Source organism: Podarcis raffonei, chromosome 8 (assembly GCF_027172205.1).
Source record: "Podarcis raffonei isolate rPodRaf1 chromosome 8, rPodRaf1.pri, whole genome shotgun sequence".
NCBI classification, from domain to species: Eukaryota; Metazoa; Chordata; class Lepidosauria; order Squamata; family Lacertidae; genus Podarcis; species Podarcis raffonei.
Window position 1 is genome coordinate 25,821,829 of NC_070609.1, and position 21,799 is coordinate 25,843,627.

The 21,799-nt window shown below is 41.6% G+C and overlaps 1 protein-coding gene across 2 annotated transcripts in view; it reads left to right on the plus strand.

The window, feature by feature from the left end:
- Positions 1-21,799, plus strand: part of PHACTR4 (phosphatase and actin regulator 4) — an 87,055-nt gene that overhangs the window by 20,382 nt on the left and 44,874 nt on the right. For both annotated transcript variants that reach the window (XM_053398655.1, XM_053398654.1), the window contains exon 2: positions 1,244-1,290. In XM_053398655.1, coding sequence (XP_053254630.1) covers positions 1,263-1,290 — 28 coding nt within the window. In that variant the 5' untranslated portion in view covers positions 1,244-1,262. The remainder of the gene's footprint in view (positions 1-1,243; positions 1,291-21,799) is intronic.

Below are 21,799 nucleotides of genomic sequence, written 5' to 3' on the forward strand. Positions count from 1 at the left end.
TCACGGTCCCACAGACGCCGGAGTGGGCGGATGCACGCATGCGCAAATGCTATTTTCGATACTCCTTCCGACACGGAGGAGGCGTGCACAACTTCCCATTGGCTGCAGGAGCTTCCTGCAGCCAGTGGGAAGCTGGCCAGTGTCGCAGAAGGTGGTCCCCTGTCTGCTCCACACCAGTCTGCTCCACACGGAAGCTGACCAAGTGGGCGGCAGGGGTCCTTGAGTGGGCGGCAGGGGTCCATGGGCCAGTTAAATGACCCCCATGGGCTGCTTGTGGCCCATGGGCCATAGGTTGCCGACTCCTGTTCTCAAGGGTACAAATGAAATCATAACCTATCTAGAAAATTAAATGTTGCAATAAGACAGGGTTTCCCAAACTTGGGACTTTAAAAATTTGGGTAATTAAATATTAACCTGTCTTTTAGGAAGTACCACTTCAAACTGCAGGTTGGTGCTCATGTGACTGAATGGCCCTTGGTTGAAAGAAACCCCCTTAAATTCCCCCCCCTCTATCACAAACGGTTTTGATTTTATAGCACTCCAAAGTTTCATGAAATCTGCGTTTCTGTCCCTCTTGAGATCCTCGGCCTTGTGTACATTTTATTTTTTTTCCTCCAAGAAAAGGGGTTTCTTTCAACCATAAGGGAAGGGTGTACACCAAGTTTCATCAAAATTTGGGACAGTGGGTGGCATGACCGTGTTGAACTCACGTGGAATGACCCCAGAGAGAAATGGACTGATGTGTTTTTAGAGTTATTACTGATGTGCAGAAGTTCTGTTCTGATCTGGGTTAAAGATTTGTCCTGCAGAGTGAAAATAATATGATTTTAAAGTTTAAATGTAATTTGGGGTCCACACATTTTGTCTGGCATTGGTAGCAACATAATGTGTTGTCACCAGAACCCTGATCTTGTCCTTCAACACAATTTGTATTTGGAAGTAAGTCCCATTATGTTCAATGGAGTTTTGTAGTGGGTTGGTCATGTAGTCCAACCCTCTACAATGCAGGAATCCTTCCCACAGCTGTTCCTGGCTGTGCTTGAACCACCAACCTTCTCGTTAAGTTGGAACTTTGCATGTAAGAAAGAAATCCTAAAGTTCCCAGGAACACACTTTGACCATATTGTATATGAGTTTGTGTTTTTGACTGGAGATGTTTTTCTTTTGCTCAGATGTCAAATCTTCTGGTGTTCAATAGATCCATGATTTAATAAAATTTCTAATTTCTCTTTTCTTTTGCAAGATTTGCTAAAAAACCAGGCATGTCACAGGAAACGGAAGACAGCATTGGTAAGTGTTCTTCTGATTATCCAAAACCAGTGTTTGCAATCCCTTCTGTCCCCAATCGTTCTAAATTTTCATTTTTTAAAGTTCACTTTTAGTCTTAATTGTGGCATTGGCACACTGGCACAAATGGCATTGGCACAGTGGTCAATTGAGTAGTCAGATATTATGCTTTGACTGTATATTATTTGACCACAGTCAATTATTGAGCTGGTTTATGCATAAAATTGCAGTCACTGTGCTTAGAATTCTAAAGTTAAATTTATAAAGTTAATTCCTGAAGTATATCTGATTATTTGACAGAATTTGATCAGTCCTTCACCAGGCAAATGCCTGACCCTACATGCAAGTACATAAAGAGCTCTGAGTTTGCTGTTTAAGATTTTGACCTGAATGAGTTTTAGACCTGGAAGACATTTTCTCCCTTGGTTTGAAAAATTTGCAAGTATGTGATCTTATGTACACTCAGCTTTTTCAAAAATTTCTGTGAAAAGCAGTTATGATGCCAGAAGCTCTTCTCAAAACAGCTTCTGGGTCACACTGACAGTTCTGCAGTTGAGAGGTTATAGGTCAGTGGTAGAATTCAAAAATGCTTTCCAGGCAGAAGGTCCTGAGTTGCGTTCCCAACATCTCCATGTAAGGCTAGGAAAAGCTGCTGTTTGAAAACCTGGGGAGCTACTTTCATTCTCAGTAGATAGTACTGAGCTAAATGGACCAATGGTTGTGGTGTACCAATGGAGAAGGAAAATGATTTACCGGTATTTGGGTTCAGAAGCACTTCTCCAATTTATGTGTGCATTGCATTATGCCATGTGTTGTGTGTGAAGGAAAGGATTAAACACGGAATTAAAAACAGTTGTCTGTGCTATATGACTTTCCCAGGTCAAATTAACCTATGTAAGTGACTTTAATTGATGTTTCAAGTTTCAAAATTTGTGCAAAGCTGCCAGTAAGATGCTGTAAACTCTTTTCCATCTGATTTTTTTTTTGGCCAAAATTCTTAACAATACATAATGTGCAGCAAAGGCAATTACTTTTGCAAGTGACCCACCTGCCTTTTGACATTTCTGGTGTTGCCTGATCTATTAGAGATAATTGTAAGAAACTATTTGTTTTGAGGATGGTATAGACTATACATTCTGTCCTTTTAAAAAGACTCCCCCCTAAGTGATATGTCAAAGAGATTTTCTGACTTAGTTTTATTGTTTTAGCCTTTTAAAAAGTTTGTGACCCCGAATCTGCACAGTGGCCACTGATTTTTATTTTTATTTTTTGTAGTCCAAGACTTGGGAACCAGGAGGCACTGTTCTGTCATGCATTGTCCCAGTGCCCGTAATGACAGGGATTAGTTATGGAAAGGCCAGCTTGGGACACAGCAGAAATCGGTCTCCAAGGCCCTAATGACTTGGTTGGCATGACTGCAGTTTCCTGTCTATGCTGGAGTCCGTGACTGAAATGTCTTCGTGTTGGTGCTCCTGATGACAGCAGAGCTACTATTATGTGCTGTAATTGTTCCTTTAATTGGATGTTTCACTAGTGTTACTGCCCCATTTCTTTTCCCTTGAGATTTGATGCAAGCTATGCTGTACTGCAGAATGCTCTTTGGATAATCTAAGTGATAATTGTTGTAATGGTTCTATTCTTAGATGCAGTGCTTTTTTCTGGGGGGGGGGATGCAGGGGTACGCACACCCCTAAACATTTTGTGAATCTAAGTTTGGCCTCATTGAGGGGCAGTATTTCAAGATGCATAGGAAAATGAGAGAACCCCTAAACATTTTTTTGAGAAAAAAGGCACTGCTCAGATGTATTTAATATTCCCCCCATAGTAATCTATGTCTTCATGGTGCAGTGATCAAATCTGCAAACTTTTCATGGCTGAGTTAATGCAGCTAAAGCCAAAAGTCCTGCGACTTTTGAATCAGAGGGTTTAACACTGCCCCCCTCCCCACAAACAGCCCAGCTTGGCAATGCTAGATTTCAGTTGCTAGGAGCAATTGATGCAGCTCTTTGCATGTTGCTGTTTTATCTTCCCAAGTAACTATTTAAGGTCTCTATAGCCTTGTACTCACGACATAGAGGGAACATGGGGAGTCTTGTGTGCCTGCATGGAGTCTGTGTACTTGCAGCTGTTCCTGCCTAGGGTTCTCCCTGTGTAATTAGGAATCCTGGAAGAGAATCTTGCATGCAGATAGTTGCATCTTTGTAGACTCTATGTGTACATTAAATTGAATGCATGTAGCTTGGGGGACGATGAGGCTACTTCCCTCCCACCAAGTATCAGTTACCTACTGCAAATAGGGCTCTGGGCAGAGGCCAGAGTGGCCATGAGGCAGAGCTTTGCAGTCCAGGTCTTTTGAGACCAGCTCTGTTGACTTCAGCACTTTCTCCCCCATCTTTTATTTACTTACATGTATTTCCCAACCAGGTGGCTGGACTGATTTCTGTCCTTTGCCATTTGTTTGTTTACCGCTTGCACAATAGGTGCTTAGCTATTTAGATTAGAAGACCTTGTGAGTCTTCTGAGTAGCATTGTTGTGCACCTTGTTGGCCACGAGGGGATCCCAAGGAAAGTTTTTCCCCAGCTGCTTTTTGAAGAAACTGTGAGGAAGAAGCAGTTTCTGCTTGGTTGCTGCAGCTAATCTGCTGCCTTATGGAGTAATATGGCTGATAATAAGATAAAATCTTATTAGATTGAGCTTTTGTTTTGCCTTGTGTTCTCATGAAAAGATTAATTATTATTTTTTAAGCTTGTGGATATTAAACCCTCCAGAGGAGGATACATACCGTATTTTTTGCACCATAACACTCACTTTTTTCCTCCTAGAAAGTAAGGGGAAATGTCTGTGCGTGTTATGGTGCGAATGCCTACAGATGGCGGGGGGATCGGCTGCAGTTGTGAGCAGAGGATCCATGGTTCCCCTTCCTTCCCTCCTCCGTGGCTCGCTTTGAAACAGCAAAGCAGGAGAAGAGCCGCTGAGTGGGGAGGAGAGAGGGACAGAGTGCCTGCTTCTTTAAAGGAGCAAAGCGGGAGAGGAGAGGAGCCGCTTACACGGGTCACCCCAAATTCACCAGCAGATCACATAGCATGTCCATGGCTACAGCTTGCACCAAAAAAATCATGCACCCACTGTTGCCTGGGGCTGCGGTGGTGCAAAAACATGGTTACAAAGCATGGATCCTCAGGATTTTTGCATTGGGCTACCCCAAACTTACCGTCAGATCACATGTCTGTGGCCACAGAATGAACCACAAAAATCATACATCCACTGTTTCATTTAGAATATTTTTTTTCTTGTTTTCCTCCTCTAAAAACTATGTGCGTGTTATGGTCGGGTGCGTGTTATAGAGCGAAAAATACGGTAATAGTTGTCTGGGTTTTATGATGCAGTGAGGATTAATGTGAATCAGCATAGCAATGCCTTTTTGGTGCAGGTCTCTAGTAAAAGCTTGCTGTGTCATTCTTGCTTTCCTAGAAAACTTTTTACTCTTATAGCAGCATTCTGAAGTCGTATGTTTTTATTTTCCCTTCCTTGCATAACTGAAAACGGGGCAAATTTTACAGAATGGATTTGATTTGGAGGACACAGCACTAGAGGAAATGGTATATTTGTAAATCTTTTGCAGCTGTGTTCAAATGTCACATTAAGTCTTAGTTAATGGTTAGCTATGACTTAATGCAAATGAGCAGAGTTTTGCTGCACAGCAATCCCTGCTTCATTCCTCCTCTACTTTTAGTTGTGCCAGGAGCAGCAAGCCTTGACTTGTGTTGTCCAAAGTCAGGCTCATGATTTGGTTCTCTTTAAGCGACCATGGACCTAGTTTCACATGTAATTCTAAACCTAACCATTGCTTACCTTTGGGTGGTGCAGGAGCAGGACCAGGGAAGAGGTGAAGAGACTGCAATTTCCCCCATGGATATCACAGGCTTGCTAAGCCACACTTTGACTTCACGTTACATGTGAACCAGGCCTTTGAAATGCATTTAATGTTACTATGCAGCACTGTAATTGTATTGCACTGCACTGATGTGCTGGCAACACTAATTTCTGTTTTGTTGATAAAGCCTCCAGGATTTTAGATGGCAGGCTTCTTGGGGACATGGACTATGCTTGTGTCAGTGTTTGCTTCAGTGTTTGCCCTGCTTCTCTCTTCCTGAAACACATCCTCAAGGTGGGTTGAGCCCAGCTTGTCTGTTTCTATGCCGCACCAGCCTCACTTTTCCTCCCAACTGAGCTCTGATCCTAGAAGCAAGCTCACCTGTAAGAAAAATAACATTGGGATGGTGGGAGTTGGGAGGTCAATAGGGAGGTGAGCTGAAAGTGAAAGGAATGTCTCCCAATATTCACTTCTTATTCTTAAGACCAGTCCCATAAATATAAAAGGCAGGGCAGAGTTTAATGAGATCTTGTTAAGCCTCTCTGAATAGTAATGATGATGGCAAGGATATGGCATACACATTTTAAAAATGGAATAAAATGGATTAAAATAGATTTGCTGCCTTTTGCACAGAGTCTTCATATTTGGCAAAGGCCTTACCTGTGGCAGTTGTAAACAAAATTTACTGCTGGCTATAATTCACCCTTATTATTTCAGTTCAAGATTTGCAGGCATGTTGGTCAGAATGTTGTTGTTCCTGTTGCACTTGCCTGTCTGACAAGCCTCAACTTGGCATTCATGCCCAATTTTTCTGGTTGCTCCAATTATATAAGTGCCTCATATTATGTGTTGTATAGTCAGGCTCTTCTGCTCGCGAGACACTAGATGGCAGGCTTCACTTTGAGCTTTCTACCTGTGTGGCAAAAAATACCTGCTTCTTGTTTGTAATGAGTTGTTTTTAGAATTCTAATGGAAGATTTTACCTTATGTACAGCTTCCAAGTGTTAAGCTAGGAATAGTCATTGTAGTGCCTTCCTAGTGTTGTTGGATTCCAACTCCCTTCATTTTTTACCATTGGCAATGCTGACGGGTTGATGGAAATGGGAGTCAGACATCATCTAGAAGGCACTATATCGGCTATCTCAGTGCAAAGGTATAACGTCAGCATTCATTCATGAGAACTTTTTTGTTTACAGTTGTTTGTTAAAATATTTTTCCCACATCCTTTCAATTTGTGGTTCCATGAAGGAACTATGAAAATACTGATTGTTTTAGTACATTGTTTTAAAGCATCATGGCTAAAATACAAGGCACATCTCAGCAATAGCAACAACAAAATAGACAATAGAATTATAGCAACATCACTCATTCAGCAATTAACTCTAAAAGGCAGGGGAACCCCTCCATGTAATAGCTGTAGACTAATGAAGATGGAATGAGATGGACCTCCTTTGGAAGGAAGCTCCAGTTTTCATGCCAGTGTTGAAAAGACTCTGACCAGCATGATAATCTATGATATGGGTGGTGGTGGGGTCACAAAGTGCAGGGCCTCTCAGAAGGATCTTCAGTGTATGGACAAGCTGATACGGGATAAATCTTGTTATAAAAGTTGGGTTGATGGGTGGAATATAAATTTAGTGAGTAAAAAAATACATTAATAGGAGTCATAGCCCAACAACATCTAAAGGGCTGCAGCTTCTCTACCCATGAGGCAAAGCAGGGCTGAGGAACCTATATGGCCCTCCCAGTGTTGTTGGACCCCAAACTCTCATGAGCCCCAGCCAGCATAGCCAGTGGTCCAGGATGATGGGAACTGTAGTCTAACAACACCTGAAAGGCCACTGGTTCCCTATCCCTGGTGTAAAGGGCTTCCATGGGCTTTTTACTGAAATTACATGTGAAATTGTTCTGTGTTCCATTCTTTATGAAACAATAGAAATTTGACACTTGACGAGGTGGTTTGGTGTTGTCTTAAACTTAAGTGTAGCTCTGCTTCAAATTTAATGTTTTAGTGAGCTGGGTGGGGGGACCTAAGTAATTTTTCTTCCTTATATCTATCCTCGTAATTGGCATAAAAAACACTGACTCTTAGCAAATTGCTGAAACATTGTAAGTGAGGTGCAACATCTCTCTCAAAAGGGCATCAGGCCAGTGGGAGTCAACTGTGCATTTCAGCAGTTTCGAATGGTGCTGTGTGGGAAGCTATTTCCGTTAGCTCCAAATTTATTTCATGTTCGTTTACTGTTCTCGTGTGTGTAGCAATATCAACACCCTATTTTATGTGGGCGGTGGTGGTTCACGTATAAGGACTAAACTCACAGTGGCCCTTCCTTTGGTCTCATTCTTCAGTTATTTGTCTTCTGGGACTGTTGTTGCAGCAGAGGCACAGTAAGGGGCTTGTGTACTTCTGGCAAGTGTCTCGTAGCTCACCATGTTCACAGAAAGGCGCTTCTAGTGGGCTGAGCACATGTCTTCACCTTGATAACCTGGCATTATTCATTTATTTTAAATTTATATGTTCTAGGTGACAAACAAAATTTAAACTTGTATAAAACAACTTAACAATGCAGTTCAAAATAAGAATACAGTGGTACCTCGGGTTACAGACATTTCAGGTTACAGACTCCGCTAACCCAGAAATAGTACCTCGGGTTAAGAACTTTGCTTCAGAATGAGAACATTGCACAGTGGTGGCAGCGGGAGGCCCCATTAGCTAAAGTGGTACTTCAGGTTAAGAACAGTTTCAGGTTAAGAACGGACCTCCAGAATGAATTAAGTTCTTAACCCGAGGTACCACTGTACATAGAAGAATCCTCTGTTATAAATCTGAGATGATCAGATCTCTCCCTCTGCTGTTTGCAATGGGTGCTGTATGCAGCGGCATATGAAGAGGGGGTGGGAGGGCGGCTGACCCCAGGTGCCACCCGGGGGGGTAACAAGATGGCCCGCTGCATCCCTTTGGCGCCCGTACATGCCCCGCCCTGGGTGCTGACAGTGGCAGAGCTTCATGCTCTGGCACTGGGGAGCGGAGAGCAGGCGGGGATGGGGCTGGCGCGTGTCCCCGGGGGTGTGGCACACCGCCCACAGGGGCGTGACAACATCCTGGGGGCGTGGTGCCCAGCATGGGCGGGGGGGCAGTCTCAATGGCACTCCACCAGGATCGCGCTGATGGGTGCGGTGTGCTCCCCACACACTCCTCTTCCTCTGCCAGTGGGTGCCGGAGAGGCTTCCTTAGCCCCTCGCTATATGGCTCCAGTGGAGGTGGCACGGAGGGCAGCCATTCACTCCCCCCTTCCTACTCTTTTTGCCATGCAGGTTTAATCCCTGTATTGGACAACTGCATATTCCTGCATTGCAAGGGAGCTGGGCTAGATGATCTTCAGGGTGTCCCAACTCTACAATTCTGTGAATCTTGGAATAGAGTGTTAACCTCTATCTTGGGAGAGTAATTTTTGGGAGGTTTTTTTTCTTTTTAAATACATCTGCTGAAAGTCTTAAACAAACCTTTAAAATGGCCTGCACCTTTGATGTAAGTGAAGCCTTCCCCTCTGACACTTGTTTTCCCATTCACTGTTTGAAGCCTAGGAATTTGCTCCAATGCTTGCTATCGGATGCTACATCAGAACATCTACATAAAATAAAAATATAAGGATGATCATACTTAAGGACGACTCTCTCCTTCAGTTCTACAGATACATGACATTTGGTGCTCAATGTTATCTGCAGATTCTTAATTCAGTTTTGGGCATTGGGCCTCCAAAGTTGCGGGCAGCCTTTCTCCATGGTGAAGAGTCCCTGTGCTCTGCAAACACACCTGTATCCATGCACCCTGACATGGCACTCTAGTCATGTTCCTTTCCCTATAGTTTGTCACTGCTGATAGCTTGTTTGGACCTCTCCTACTACTACAGCAAAAACCTGTTGCTGAAATTCAGACTAAAGCTTTCAAGGTGAGGAAATTTGTTCAAAATGGCTATTGATTTGAGTACAGGGCTTTTTTCTTTTTCTCGACCAAAAAGGAGTGTTTTTCTGTTTTGAAATAAGTTTGGGATTATTTCTCTATCTGGAAATTTGCTCACCCAGCACTAGCTGAAATTGGAAGCAAGCTGTACTGTACTAGTGCAAAACAGGAGTGTGCTAGTGTATTCTCTGAACCAAAAAGGCTCTCCCTGCATTAACTCCTAGCTTTGTATGGATGGATGATGAGCTAATTTTCACTGACATTTAAACATTTCTTCCTCTGTCTCTTTGCTGTTCCTTCCAGTAAGATGACATGGTTCTCCATCAATTACCATGGAAGTTCAGAAGCTTATCCACCAAGCTATTACTGTTGCCATATATGCGATCTTAGACCAGGCTTCCTCAACCTCGGCCCTCCAGATGTTTTGGGACTACAATTCCCATCATCCCTGACCACTGGTCCTGCTAGCTAGGGATCATGGGAGTTGTAGGCCAAAAACATCTGGAGGACCGAGGTTGACGAAGCCCGACTTAGACTCTCTTCTTACTTGCCACATTTGAAGTATGGATACACTTGGTGACTGAATCAATATTCATTTGATTATATTTGTAAACCTGGATATGGTGACTGATGGTAGCTGGTCCCACAAATGTTGCTAAGACTTGATTCATGCAGGCAACCCAGTAGTTCAGGGACCATTTGAAAAAGCAGCTGCAGTGAGGCTGCTCCACAGAGCAACATGCTTGTGCAAGTTACCCCAGGTAATATCAGGGTGGATAAAAATCAATGATTTAAAATAATAATAATAATAATAATAATAATAATAATAATCAGATTTTTAAAAATTTAAATCAGATTTTTCAAAAATTTAAATTGGATTTTTAAAATAAAATGCTTTTGGAGGAAAAATATTTCTAAAGATAGTTTTCTGTTTAAGTTACATTATACGTAGTCCAAAGGCTATTCATCAGGAAATAAGGATTTGTTTTAAGTTTTTCATGTGTGCTAAAACTCAGTCTAAGGTTTTTTAAAAAAACACACCATTTAACCACATCAGTTAACAAACATGGATACATATGCTATAATGTTATTGTTTTAGTTAAATAAATTGTTTAAATTGTTATTAAGGAAATGATGTTTTTCTCCTTCCAACAAAGTACAGCAGAAAACTTGTCCAAATATAAACAGTTAACTTATTAAACCTCACAATAATTTCATAATTATCTGTATGCATTTCTAATAGTATAACCAAATCAGTAATTTTTGATATAACTGCAAAAACCTGGGTGTTAATCAATCCATCCATTGTATGTAAGCTACAGTATAAGGCAACTTCCTGTGTTTTTTGCCCCGTGCGACAGATGGGGGTGAACTAGGGTGCTGAAAGATAGTAGCTTGCACAAGACTGCCTTGGGAGTTCATGACTGAGGAGGTGAGATCAAGCTTCAATTTTTAGCCTTCTGCGCAACATACTGATGCCGGACAGCTTGAAATGCCCCCAATTGCTTTTGCTTCCAAACTCAATTGCTTCTCTCTTTCTAGCAACTTTTTGTGGGACTCCATACCTGCTATGTGTTTGCCTATGATTTCTAGTTCTTACATTTAAAATTTTGGTAGGGGATTTTGTGAAGATAAAAATGAAAACCCCTCCCAAATACCAGCTTCATACATTCAGTGTGTGTTTGTGTGCGTAAATAATAGTCTGATCACTACAGGATTCAGAAGTTAACTGCTTATTCACTTCAACCACAGGCTGCCTATACTTGCAAGCTGGAGCAAAGTCTAGAAAGCCCACACAAAGAGGGTTTGCTAACCTCTTGAAACAAATGTGTGCATCTTGTTCTTGTAGAACTGAAAGTGTGAGATGGAAGGTGGGGGGGGGGGTTGTGTCTAGAGAAAAGCCAAGTATCTCAGGAAGTGTAAGAGATCATATCTGGAGAAGGATAACGTTTTTGCAGCTGTTTCTTTCATAATGCTGGAGTGCTGCACCTACCTGTTTTTCAGTCCCTGTTATCACCACTTGCCAGTTTCCACCCCCCCCCCCATCCCGCCCTGCAGAATGGCCTTTCCATTGTAAGCAGCTGTTATTTCATTGTGTCGGTAGGGCTGGACCCGCATTATGCAGGATCTTTGTTGTCCTCCCCCACATTGCCAGCATGCTTGACTGATCCTCATTAAATTGGGTTAGGCATCAGATTTCTGTATTTGGCTCTGGGGTTAATTTAAGAAAGCAAAACACTTTTGTCTTGTTTTACCGGGGTGACCAGGAGATCTCTTTCAAGTTGCATAGAATTTTTTTTTTGTTTTTAAAGTACAGAGGAAGAATTTGTAAATGTGACTGCACAGGACACAGCCACTTTGACATTGGGGCTGAGATTGTGCCCCTGTCCCAAGGAATGTTTGTGTGGCCTCTATGCTGTTTGCCTGTGACTGGACCACTAAGGCTATCTTATTTCATCTGGCCTTTGGATTGGACTGATTTGTCACCTGGTACTCTCTCTCTCTCAATGATGGAGTAGTTTTGCCGCCCTGTTTATTTTCATTCTGTCTTATGAAAAGCAGCTACAAAGTTCAGGTCTTTTTAGCTTAGGGGGAAATCAAGTCAGGGGTGGGGGGGGAGACACATGATACAGGTGGATAAAATTATGCATGGTCTGGAGAAAGTGGAAAGGGAAATGCTTCTCTCTCTCTTTCATACATCCATTGAAGCAGAATAGTAGGAAAATTCAAAACAAACAGAACTATGTGCTTCACACAGTGTGTAGTTAAACTGGAATTTGCTACCACAAGATGTAGATATGGCCGCCGGTTTGGAGTGCTTTAAAAGGGGATTAGACGAATTCATGGAGAATAAGGTTCTAGTTGAGCTTGGCAATTGGCATGGGGAAGTAGCTTGGGATGCTAAGCAAGCAACCAGATCATCTCTGAGATGGCACAACTTAGTGATGTTCATATTGGGCAGATGTGTTGTTGGGCTTGTAGTAACCTGAATCACAAGGCTGTTAAACTGGAAGGGTTTCTTCTGCGCTGATCCTGTCTTTGGGGAACTATTTATTCATAAATCATTTCAAAAGGTATATTGGTGCAATGTACAAGGAGGCCAAACCTGTAATTATGGTTAGATTCATGCAATTAGGAAAGCCTAGCAAAAAGCAGCTTGTGTGTATCTGTGACAAATAAGTGAACTACTGTGGAAGTCGAGAAAGTTTTAGTGATTACAGAACAAAATGTGAAGAGCATTTTTGCTCCCGAATTTATCTCTTCAAAATGAAAGAGTTTAACCAGTTTCTTGTTTGAAAGTTCCTTTCAATTACTTACCAGTGATGGCCAAAGTCTTTCCGAAGTGATCAGCTGCTGAGCTTGCATAGGCTGAACTTGCTTCGCATTTTAATAAGCTTCTAGTCCAGTTAGAAAGTAAAATAGGGCAGGTGCCTGTAAATATTGGTTGCTTCCCAAAAGCTAAATCAAAGAGCTTTTATTTGGCGTTATATAGCTAAGCCAAAAGAGCAAACACTGCTAGTAGTAGGAATATGGAAAGCTGCCTCAGACTGAGTCAGACCCTTGGTCCATCTCAGCTCTATGTTGTCTATACTGACTGGCAGCAGCTCTCCAGGGTTTCCGACATAGGACATTCCCAGCTCTAGTGGGGATTGAAACTGGGACCTTCTGCATGCACAGCAGATGCCCTTCCTCTAAGCTATGCTCTTTGTTTATTATTCTCATATTCGAAAGCTTCTTGGACCCAATCGTGAAAACATTGAATTGGAGTCATATTGGTACAGGAAGCTCCCCATTTGTGTTCTGGGTCATTTGCACGTCAGCGATCATACGTCAGCCTGCCCTGCCCTTGCCGGTGTGGGTACGTCAATACAGACGTGTGCAAAATGGTCACTGCCTGCATAAGTAATAGAGGAAAAACCTGGTGCCAGGTATATTGGAGACTCCTAGGAAACTATGGTTTGCAAAGAGAGACAGTTTTGTGAATGCATGATCACTCCTTTCTCATCTTTTCCTCCGAGGAATGTTTTCATTGCATTCCTTACGTTAGGAATTCTTTCAGTTGTGTGCAGACTGATGCAAACTATGGTTAATATGCTTCCCTCCAAAAACATGCTGTTTTGTCTGGTTGCCTTTTGCCTTTTGATGCTCCTGGATAGCTCTGTCACCTGGTTTCTGCATCACTGCCCTTTCCCGTCTATGTTTCTGTGGTTTTTGGCTCAATTTTCAGATCTTCAGAAAGTTCCACATATGCCTGAACTTACTTGTTTGAGGTTGGATTAGTTCCCTGTTTTGAAGACTTTGGCTTGTTTAATTATTATTATTTTTTGCACATTGCTTGCCATCCACCATTTTATTCCTTGGCCTAGTGAAGGAAGTTAGCTACATCTGCCTATACAAGCCTTTCCCCAACTTGTTTTTTTTAAAAGAATATTTATTAAATTTTCCAATTTTTTAAACAAACAAACAAAAACAGAACAAACAGAAACATTAAAAAAGACATAAAGTTCATAAATCATACTTTTAAATAACAAATTTCTCAGACCTCCTCATACTTCTCCTCCTTGTATCCCAATTAAGGTTATTTGTTCAGCAAATCCTTCATTTAAAGCATTACAGCTTATAACATTACCTTATTTTTCAAACCCTTTTTTCCCATCTATGTTCCTTTATATCATTACAGCTAGAAACCACTCAGTTTCAATCCAACACCGTTTAACTTTCCTTAATTTTGCAATATTTCTGTAAATAATCCTTAAATTTTTTCCAATCTTCTTCTGCCGACCCTTCTCCCTGGTCACGGATTCTGCTCGTCATTTCTGCCAGTCCCATACAGTCAATCAGTTTCATCTGCCATTCTTCCAGAGTGGGTAGATCTTGCGTCTTCCAATACTTTGCGATAAGTATTCTTGCTGCTGTTGTAGCATACATAAAAAAAGTTCTGTCCTTCTTTGGCACCACTTGGCCAGACATACCCAAGAGAAAGGCCTCTGGTTTCTTCAAGAAAGTATATTTAAATACCTTTTTCAATTCATTATATATCATTTCCCAGAAAGCCTTAATCCTGGGACACGTCCACCAAAGGTGAAAGAATGTACCTTCATTTTCCTTACATTTCCAACATTTGTTGTCGGGCAAATGATAGATTTTTGCAAGCTTGACTGGGGTCATGTACCACCTGTATATCATTTTCATAATATTCTCTCTTAAGGCATTACATGCCGTAAATTTAATCCCGGTGGTCCACAACTGTTCCCAGTCAGCAAACATGATATTATGTCCAACGTCTTGTGCCCATTTAATCATTACAGATTTAACCGTCTCATCCTGAGTATTCCATTTCAGCAGCAAGTTATACATTTTTGACAAAGTCTTAGTTTTGGATTCTAGCAATTCTGTTTCCAATTTAGATTTTTCCACCTGGAAACCAACTTTCTTGTCCAAATTGTAAACCTCCATTATCTGGTAATAATGAAGCCAATCTCGCACTTTATCTTTTAGTTTCTCAAAACTCTGCAATTTCAGTCTGTCCCCTTCTTGTTCCAAAATTTCCCAGTATTTTGGCCATTTGGCCTCCATGTTAAGTTTTCTCTGAGCCTTAGCCTCCATTGGTGACAACCACCTTGGAGTTTTATTTTCCAATAGATCTTTATATCTAGTCCAAACATTAAACAGTGCTCTCCTGACAATAAGCCTTTCCCCAACTTGATGCCCACCCTCTGACGTTGATCTGTGACTCCCATCTTGGGCTGATGGGAGTTGTAGTGCAAAACATCTGGAGCAAACCAAGTTAGGGAAAGTTAGTCTGTGCTGTGCATTCTGCCTCCCAGATGTGTTTCCAAAAACAAAAACTTTGTATTCTCTACTTTCATTAAAGTCTTGTGGGTATGATTTTGTTTGGCATATATTACCCCTCCAGCAGATTTGGGGAAGTCTTTCTATTTCCTGTTTAGTTATGGGCTCACAGCTGCCAAACAAATTTTGGCACTTTTTCAACAGTACCTTCCTCCAGATATCTGGTTTTGAGGGATATTATTCTTTTAAAAACCAGGTATCTGAAGGAAGGTACTGTTGAAAAAGTGCCTAAAAGTGAAATAAGAAGGTGGGGCAGGGAGAAATAACACCCTTGATTTGGGGGTGGCAGGGGGAGGGGAAGAAAATCATAAACAGAGTTGGATTTAAAAGCCAGCCATGAAATTGTCAAATCAGATTGCAAATCAAGTTGAAATAGTTGGGACATTAAAATTGACTGATCTGATTTTAATCATTAATGTATCTTGCAAACTGTGACTGACCATATTTCATGTTTAGACCTAGCAGTTCTGTTGGGTTTATTCTATTTTTTTCTTAATGAAGCAGAGTGCATGAATTCAGCCAACCAATCTGAATACTTATTGGCACAACCTTATTCTATCTGTGTTTGACTGTCACTTCCTGGCATTGAAAGATGAAAGCTGTCAAGCTTGTTTAAGGACTGTGAAATTTAGACACCAGTGTGTCCTTCAGAGCTCTCTAGTAATTGGAATAATATGAACAGTGTGTCTGAGTGAACCCAAAGTGAATTTGGCTCCCTTTCATGCTGAATTTCTGGTTGCAGTTGAGCCATTCTGATGGAATTTTGGATTTATTGGACTATGGAAGCTCTTGGTAGAGATTGGAGTTTTGAATTCGTTTGGTAAGCTTGTGGTAGTTAGTGGTCATGGTTCTAACATTGCAGTCTTTAATATTTTAAGGGGTGTGATACCAATGAAGTCAATGTCTCCAAATCAGCATCTTCTTTCATAATGCAAATGGGTCTTGAACTTGTTTGTTTTTTAGAAGTCATTTTTTCTTTATTGCATTACTGTAATTTGGAATGTTTTCTTTGCCAAGTTCGATGGGGAAATATTAAATACTGCCTTTGGGGGGATACCTAAAAGCTCCCTTTTGCTAAATTAAGAAGTTGTCATTTTCTTTTCCTTTGGGATTTGTCAAAAAACAAAATGAAAAATGTTCTTCTTGAGCTTTTGCAATGTGGTTGTATTAATTGTTACCAATTGCATAAAAAGTGTGCGCATACACATACACACACACATATATATACAGTGGCAGCCTTATTTCCTCAAGGGTTAGGGGAATGCAAATACTGTTAAGTGGAAATTTGTTCAGTTGTAGTATATTATGTGGGGAAATGAGTGCAAGTGCTATATTCTCATTTTCCATTTTCCATACTATTTAAGAAGTTGGGGTGGCCAAACGCTGCTGGACTACTGCGTCCATCATCCCTCACCTGTTGGCCATGCTGCAGGCAGGGGCTGATGGGAGTTGGAGCCCAACAGTATTTGGAGATGCCACATTAGCTGGCCCTTCTTTTGAGATTTAAGGTGTGGGCACCCAAATCTTGAACATGAGAAAGCAGGCCTTCAATTGTCAGGGATGGAGAACCTGTGGTCATCCAGATGTTCTTGGACTCCAACCCTCATCTATCCCAACCAGCATGGCCAATGGTCAGGGTTAATAGAAGCTGTAGTTCTGCAACATCCAAAGGTCCACAGGTGTCACAGGCTTGGTCTAGCAAAATATGAAAGCCAAGAGGAAAATCCAACAAGCAGGTTAAAAGCCCTTCAAAGTGGGCACTTGGAAAGGGGGAGGGTGGGAGGGAAGAACCTGATGAAACAGAGCAAAACTATTTAAGAATGTTCAGAATGCTATTTGTTTCCACCTCTCCCCGCCTTGAGCTCCCTCCAGGAATGTTTATAAATCCAGTAGTGATGCATTCATCGGACAATAAGAATCTTTTTAAAAAATCTTTCCTCAATTTGGATCTTCTATCTAATCTGTGGGGTCCCTGTTGCCGAGATAGTTGTAAAGCAATTGCTCCATCGTTGTTGATCCTGAACTGACAGTTCAGGACTGGCAAAAGGATCCTCCCATGTTAACATCTGATGTATTTGATTGTTTGAGTTACTGAAAATGTTTGTGTTGCAATAGTGAAGGCAAAGAATGTTAGTCATTCCTTATTGTAGTATCCTGTGGGCCTCCAGATGGCTCCAGGGGGCCTCAAAGCAACTTCTAAACTTCAAGCTTCAAGTGCAATTAAGTGTTGAATTCCATTTTGTGACATTAATGGGAGGATTTTGAAGAGAATGGAGGGATTGGTACTGGTTCACATTTTCTCTTTTTTCAAATGCGGGTTAAACTTTGCCAGTCAGGGCCGACGGATCCTGTCTTTAAGCACAACTAGGTAGCTTGCTAGTGTTGGGTGCCAAGTGTGAGCAACCACTTGGGGCCATGACCAAGGGCTCACTGAGGATGTGAGGGGAACATGTACAACCTCAGCAGGCTATGGATATGTGTAGGAGTTTGATCCTGTGGGTCCCAGGTATTAGCCAAAATACCTAGAACCCCAGTACTGGATTCCTGAACACGGGTGGGTGGTGAAGGGCAAAGCACAAATGTTCCATACAAGTATCCTTCTCTAAAGGCTGCTGGAAAGACTTTCCAAAATCCCACATCAGGGATACTTTAGGCAGGGTCTTTCCAGCCATCCTTGGGGATTGATGAATTTAAAATGGGAAATAATCATGCTTTGCTCATCCCTGTCAATCTGTAGGTCTAAGATTATCTAGATTATTCAGATGTTTATTATTCAGATTATTCAGTTGTGGTGGGTGGAATAGCAGAACTTTCTTCCTTGTGCTTTTTTGAAATAAAACATCCAAGCAAGCCTGCCACAAAACAACCCAGAAGACGCCCCCCTCCAGAACCAATAAAAAGCTATTTTTTAATTTACAAAATTACAAATCAGAGAACTTTTTGCAACTTTCTCTAGGTACTACTTTTGCAATTAAGGCTCTCTAATTTTTATTGAACTCTGTTGAAAGGGTTGGTTGCAGTTTCTTTTTATTAGAAGGTATGAGGTACTAACATTATTTTTTCTTCAATATGTAAATGTTATAACTTTTCCTATTTATAGGGACAGCCCCAATTTTTCTAGTATCTCTCTCTCTTTTATTTTATAGCACCATTTTTTCTTTTTGGAAAGAATTTGAAGATGCCCTTTAAAAATATTGCCAGAGTTGATATCTGTCCACTTGAGTTCTTCAGTATTTAGCTTTCTCCTAGGTCTCATGTTAAATATGAGCGCATACCCCTCTACATTTCTCAATTGAAAATAGGGACAACATATTCTTCATCAGGAAGCTTCTCCCATGTTTGATCTCCTGCACACATAGATGTCATATACACATCAACATCGGTCACCTTGAGCCAGTTTCAACCTCTCAGCCTTACTATATTGCAGTGTTGTTGTAAAGAAAAAGAGTGTGAGGGAAGGGATTGTGTATAGCATCTTCAACAGATACAGTGGTACCTCGGGTTACATACGCTTCAGGTTACATACGCTTCAGGTTACAGACTCCGCTAACCCAGAAATATTACCTCGGGTTAAGAACTTTGCTTCAGGATGAGAACAGAAATTATGTTCCAGCGGCGCGGCGGCAGCAGGAGGCCCCATTAGCTAAAGTGGTGCTTTAGGTTAAGAACAGTTTCAGGTTAAGAACAGACCTCCGGAACGAATTAAGTACTGAACCCGAGGTACAACTATAAATGGAATTGTAGCTCTAAGCTGCCTTGAGGTCCCTGTCAGGGGAAAAGCTGGGATATAACAACAACAACAACATCAACAAGAAGTGAAGATGCCTGGGCACCAGGATGGCACCTGACATCACCACCTCGGGATCATTGGATCTGGATTGCTTTCGTAAACTAATACCCCATCTGTAGGGTATATCTATCAGTTATATAATATCTGTACAATCAGAATGAATTTCTGGAACTAAATCACTTTTTCTGTGCAGCCTGAGCAAGAGCAGTCACCATTAAGAAAAATAAGTCAAAATAGGCCAATATATATGTGGACTATCTCTGGATCAAGTAACTTTCCTTCTTCAGTTCTCAAAGTTCTTAACCTAGCCCAAGGTTGTCATCTCGAACTAGCCAGATGTTTAACTGGAAATCAATCACAGTCAGTCCATCATTTGAAAAATAAGATTTAGAGCCATCTTGCCCAAAAATGGCAACTATACATTCCATTGTGGCAAATGCAACCTTGGCTTAAGGAGCCATTTGGAGCCTAGCTTATATATCTTGAGTTTCTAACACTGGCTAGTCACATAAGAGTTTTGAGATACAACAGGGAAATAAGAGCCTTCAGCAATGGTGGGTTCAGACAGTAAAAACTGTTTTTTAAAGTCTCCCTGTTTTTCCTGTGAAATGTTGGAAGGCATATGTTTTTTGTGTTTTTCAAGGCTCTAATTTCCATAAGTGGTGGCAGCTTGGTGGTGTTTGCCTTCGCTTATCGTGCATGGCTTGGTATGTGTGAGTAATGTGGTCTTGTTTATTCTATAGGTATATCTTGATATGCACATTGTGAACTGGGGTATGAGAGCTAGTCACCTTGATATATGGAGGTCCCTGAGTTAGTGCTGCCACTGGACTTTGGCCATTGAATGTGTGCTGTAAAGATGGATATCTCAGTTAGACCCGGAGACCCTTAGAAGTAATTAATGCTTAATACAAACTTCCTTAAACCTTAAGATGCTTGCTTCTAGGAAAGTTGCTTTGTATACAGATTCCCGCCTAGTGAGACCAATGACTATAAATAGCTTGTCTTATATGGTTCAGAATAGTTGCAGATCAGCTATTGTGGCATTTCTTTGGTACTGACTGTATGAATGACTTAACATTTCCTGAAATATGTATACCTCTGCTGAAGGGATTGATCAAGAACACTGTTACTGAGTAAAGGAGGTATTTTTAACCCACTTCCAAGTGGGATTTCAGGCCTAGAGGCAGAAGTGAGGATCCACAAAGGGTTGCTGGAGTATGGATCTGTAAACTGCCCCTATACCAGGGGTCAGCAACATTTTTCAGCTATGGGTCGGTCTCATAGCTGTCAACTTACAGATTTGAAAATAAGGGACCAGCAGCCAAAATAAGGGACCTGCAGCCTCACCTGTTCCAGGCACTCCAGTCTTACTGTCCTCCTGCAGTCTGGTCAAACTCATGCTGGTAGCTTTGAGAACACTGTCCAACCAACTTTGTAACCAGAGGTTCAACTGAATAGAATCTGAATCACATGCACCACAAAGCCTATGCAGCCTCAACTTAAGATGGCTCCCCGGCCTGGCTTTGCACTGCAAAGTTTGCAGCAGCATGTGCAACAAAATGGCGTCCAGCATTCAAAAACCCCCTCAGCTTGCATTAACTAGCCACACACAAGGCATGCAAGCTCCACCCCCCAGTCGTTCTTAGACTTCTTATTGGGTGAGCAACACAGCCAAGCAACACAGTTGGAGCCTCCCTCCTCCCTGGCCGGCAGGGAGGGAGGGAGAGGAGCTGCTTCCTTTGAAATTTAAGGGACAACATTTAAGGGACATCCATCAATAAGGGACAGCAGCAGGACATGGCGCTGGAATAAGGGACTGTCCCTTCAAATAAGGGACACTTGGCGGCTATGGTCGGTCTACCGTCCCTCAGACCATGTGGTGGGCTGGACTATATTTTGAAAGGGAAAAAAAAGAACGAATTCCTATCCCCCACAAATAACCCAGAGATACATTTTAAATAAAAGCACACATTCTCTTCATGTAAAAACACCAGGCAGGTCCCACAAATAACCCAGAGATGCATTTTAAATACCGTATTTTTCGCTTCATAAGACACACTTTTTTCCTTCCTTACCTCCTCTGAGGCTCGCTTTAAAGCAGCAAAGCGGACAGGAGCTGCCTGCTTTGCTGCTTTAAATAGTTTAGTACAACATTTGATTCAGAATATTTTTTTTCGTGTTTTCCTCCTCTAAAAACTAGGTGCGTCTTATGATCAGGTGCATCTTATGGAGCAAAAAATATGGTAAAAGGACACATTCTACTCATGTAAAAACACGCTGATTCCCAGACCGTCCGCGGTCCAGATCGAGAAGGCGATTGGGCCACATCTGGCCCCCGGGCCTTAGGTTGCCTACCCCTGCCCTACACCATGGGTGTGTGTGGGTGAGAGAGAGAGAGAGCACACCAGCCTCAAGAGAGACTCTCCTGACAACTTTTTTGAGGTAATTTCAGTGTCAGATGAAGACCCCCCCCCACAAGGCTTATTTAAAAAATCTGATTCCTATCCCACTGATTTTCAATTTGGATTTAGATGTCCCTGTGCTGCAAATGTTTCTGCAGCAATTATTTTTATTATATTTTTAATATTGTTTGTTATATTTTTATATCTTTGTGAGCCTTCTAGAGAACTATGCTATTGGGCAGAAATGTAGATTAAGTGTATTAATCACATATAAGGAAGGAGTTTGTCTCCTAAGAGATGGAAGCACAACTGTGTTCAGTATAGCCTCTGGATAGTGTTCAAGGGCAGCCCAGTGACACAAGAATGAAGTATTCCCAATATGCTCAAGAAAAGAAGGTTCTTTTTTTTTAATGAAGTAATTTATCTTGATGATGACTTAAAGGTGAAACCCATCCTTTCCCTCCAGCTTTAGACAAGTAGCAACATTTTTCTTAACCTCATAACACCTTTTTTAAAAGGGAGATCTTAGTTCCTCATTTATTAGAAAACCATGCAGAGATCATGGAAAGCCCCTCAGTAAATCTATGCCACAGTACGGATTTGAACGCAGGTCTTCCCGCTGAAACTG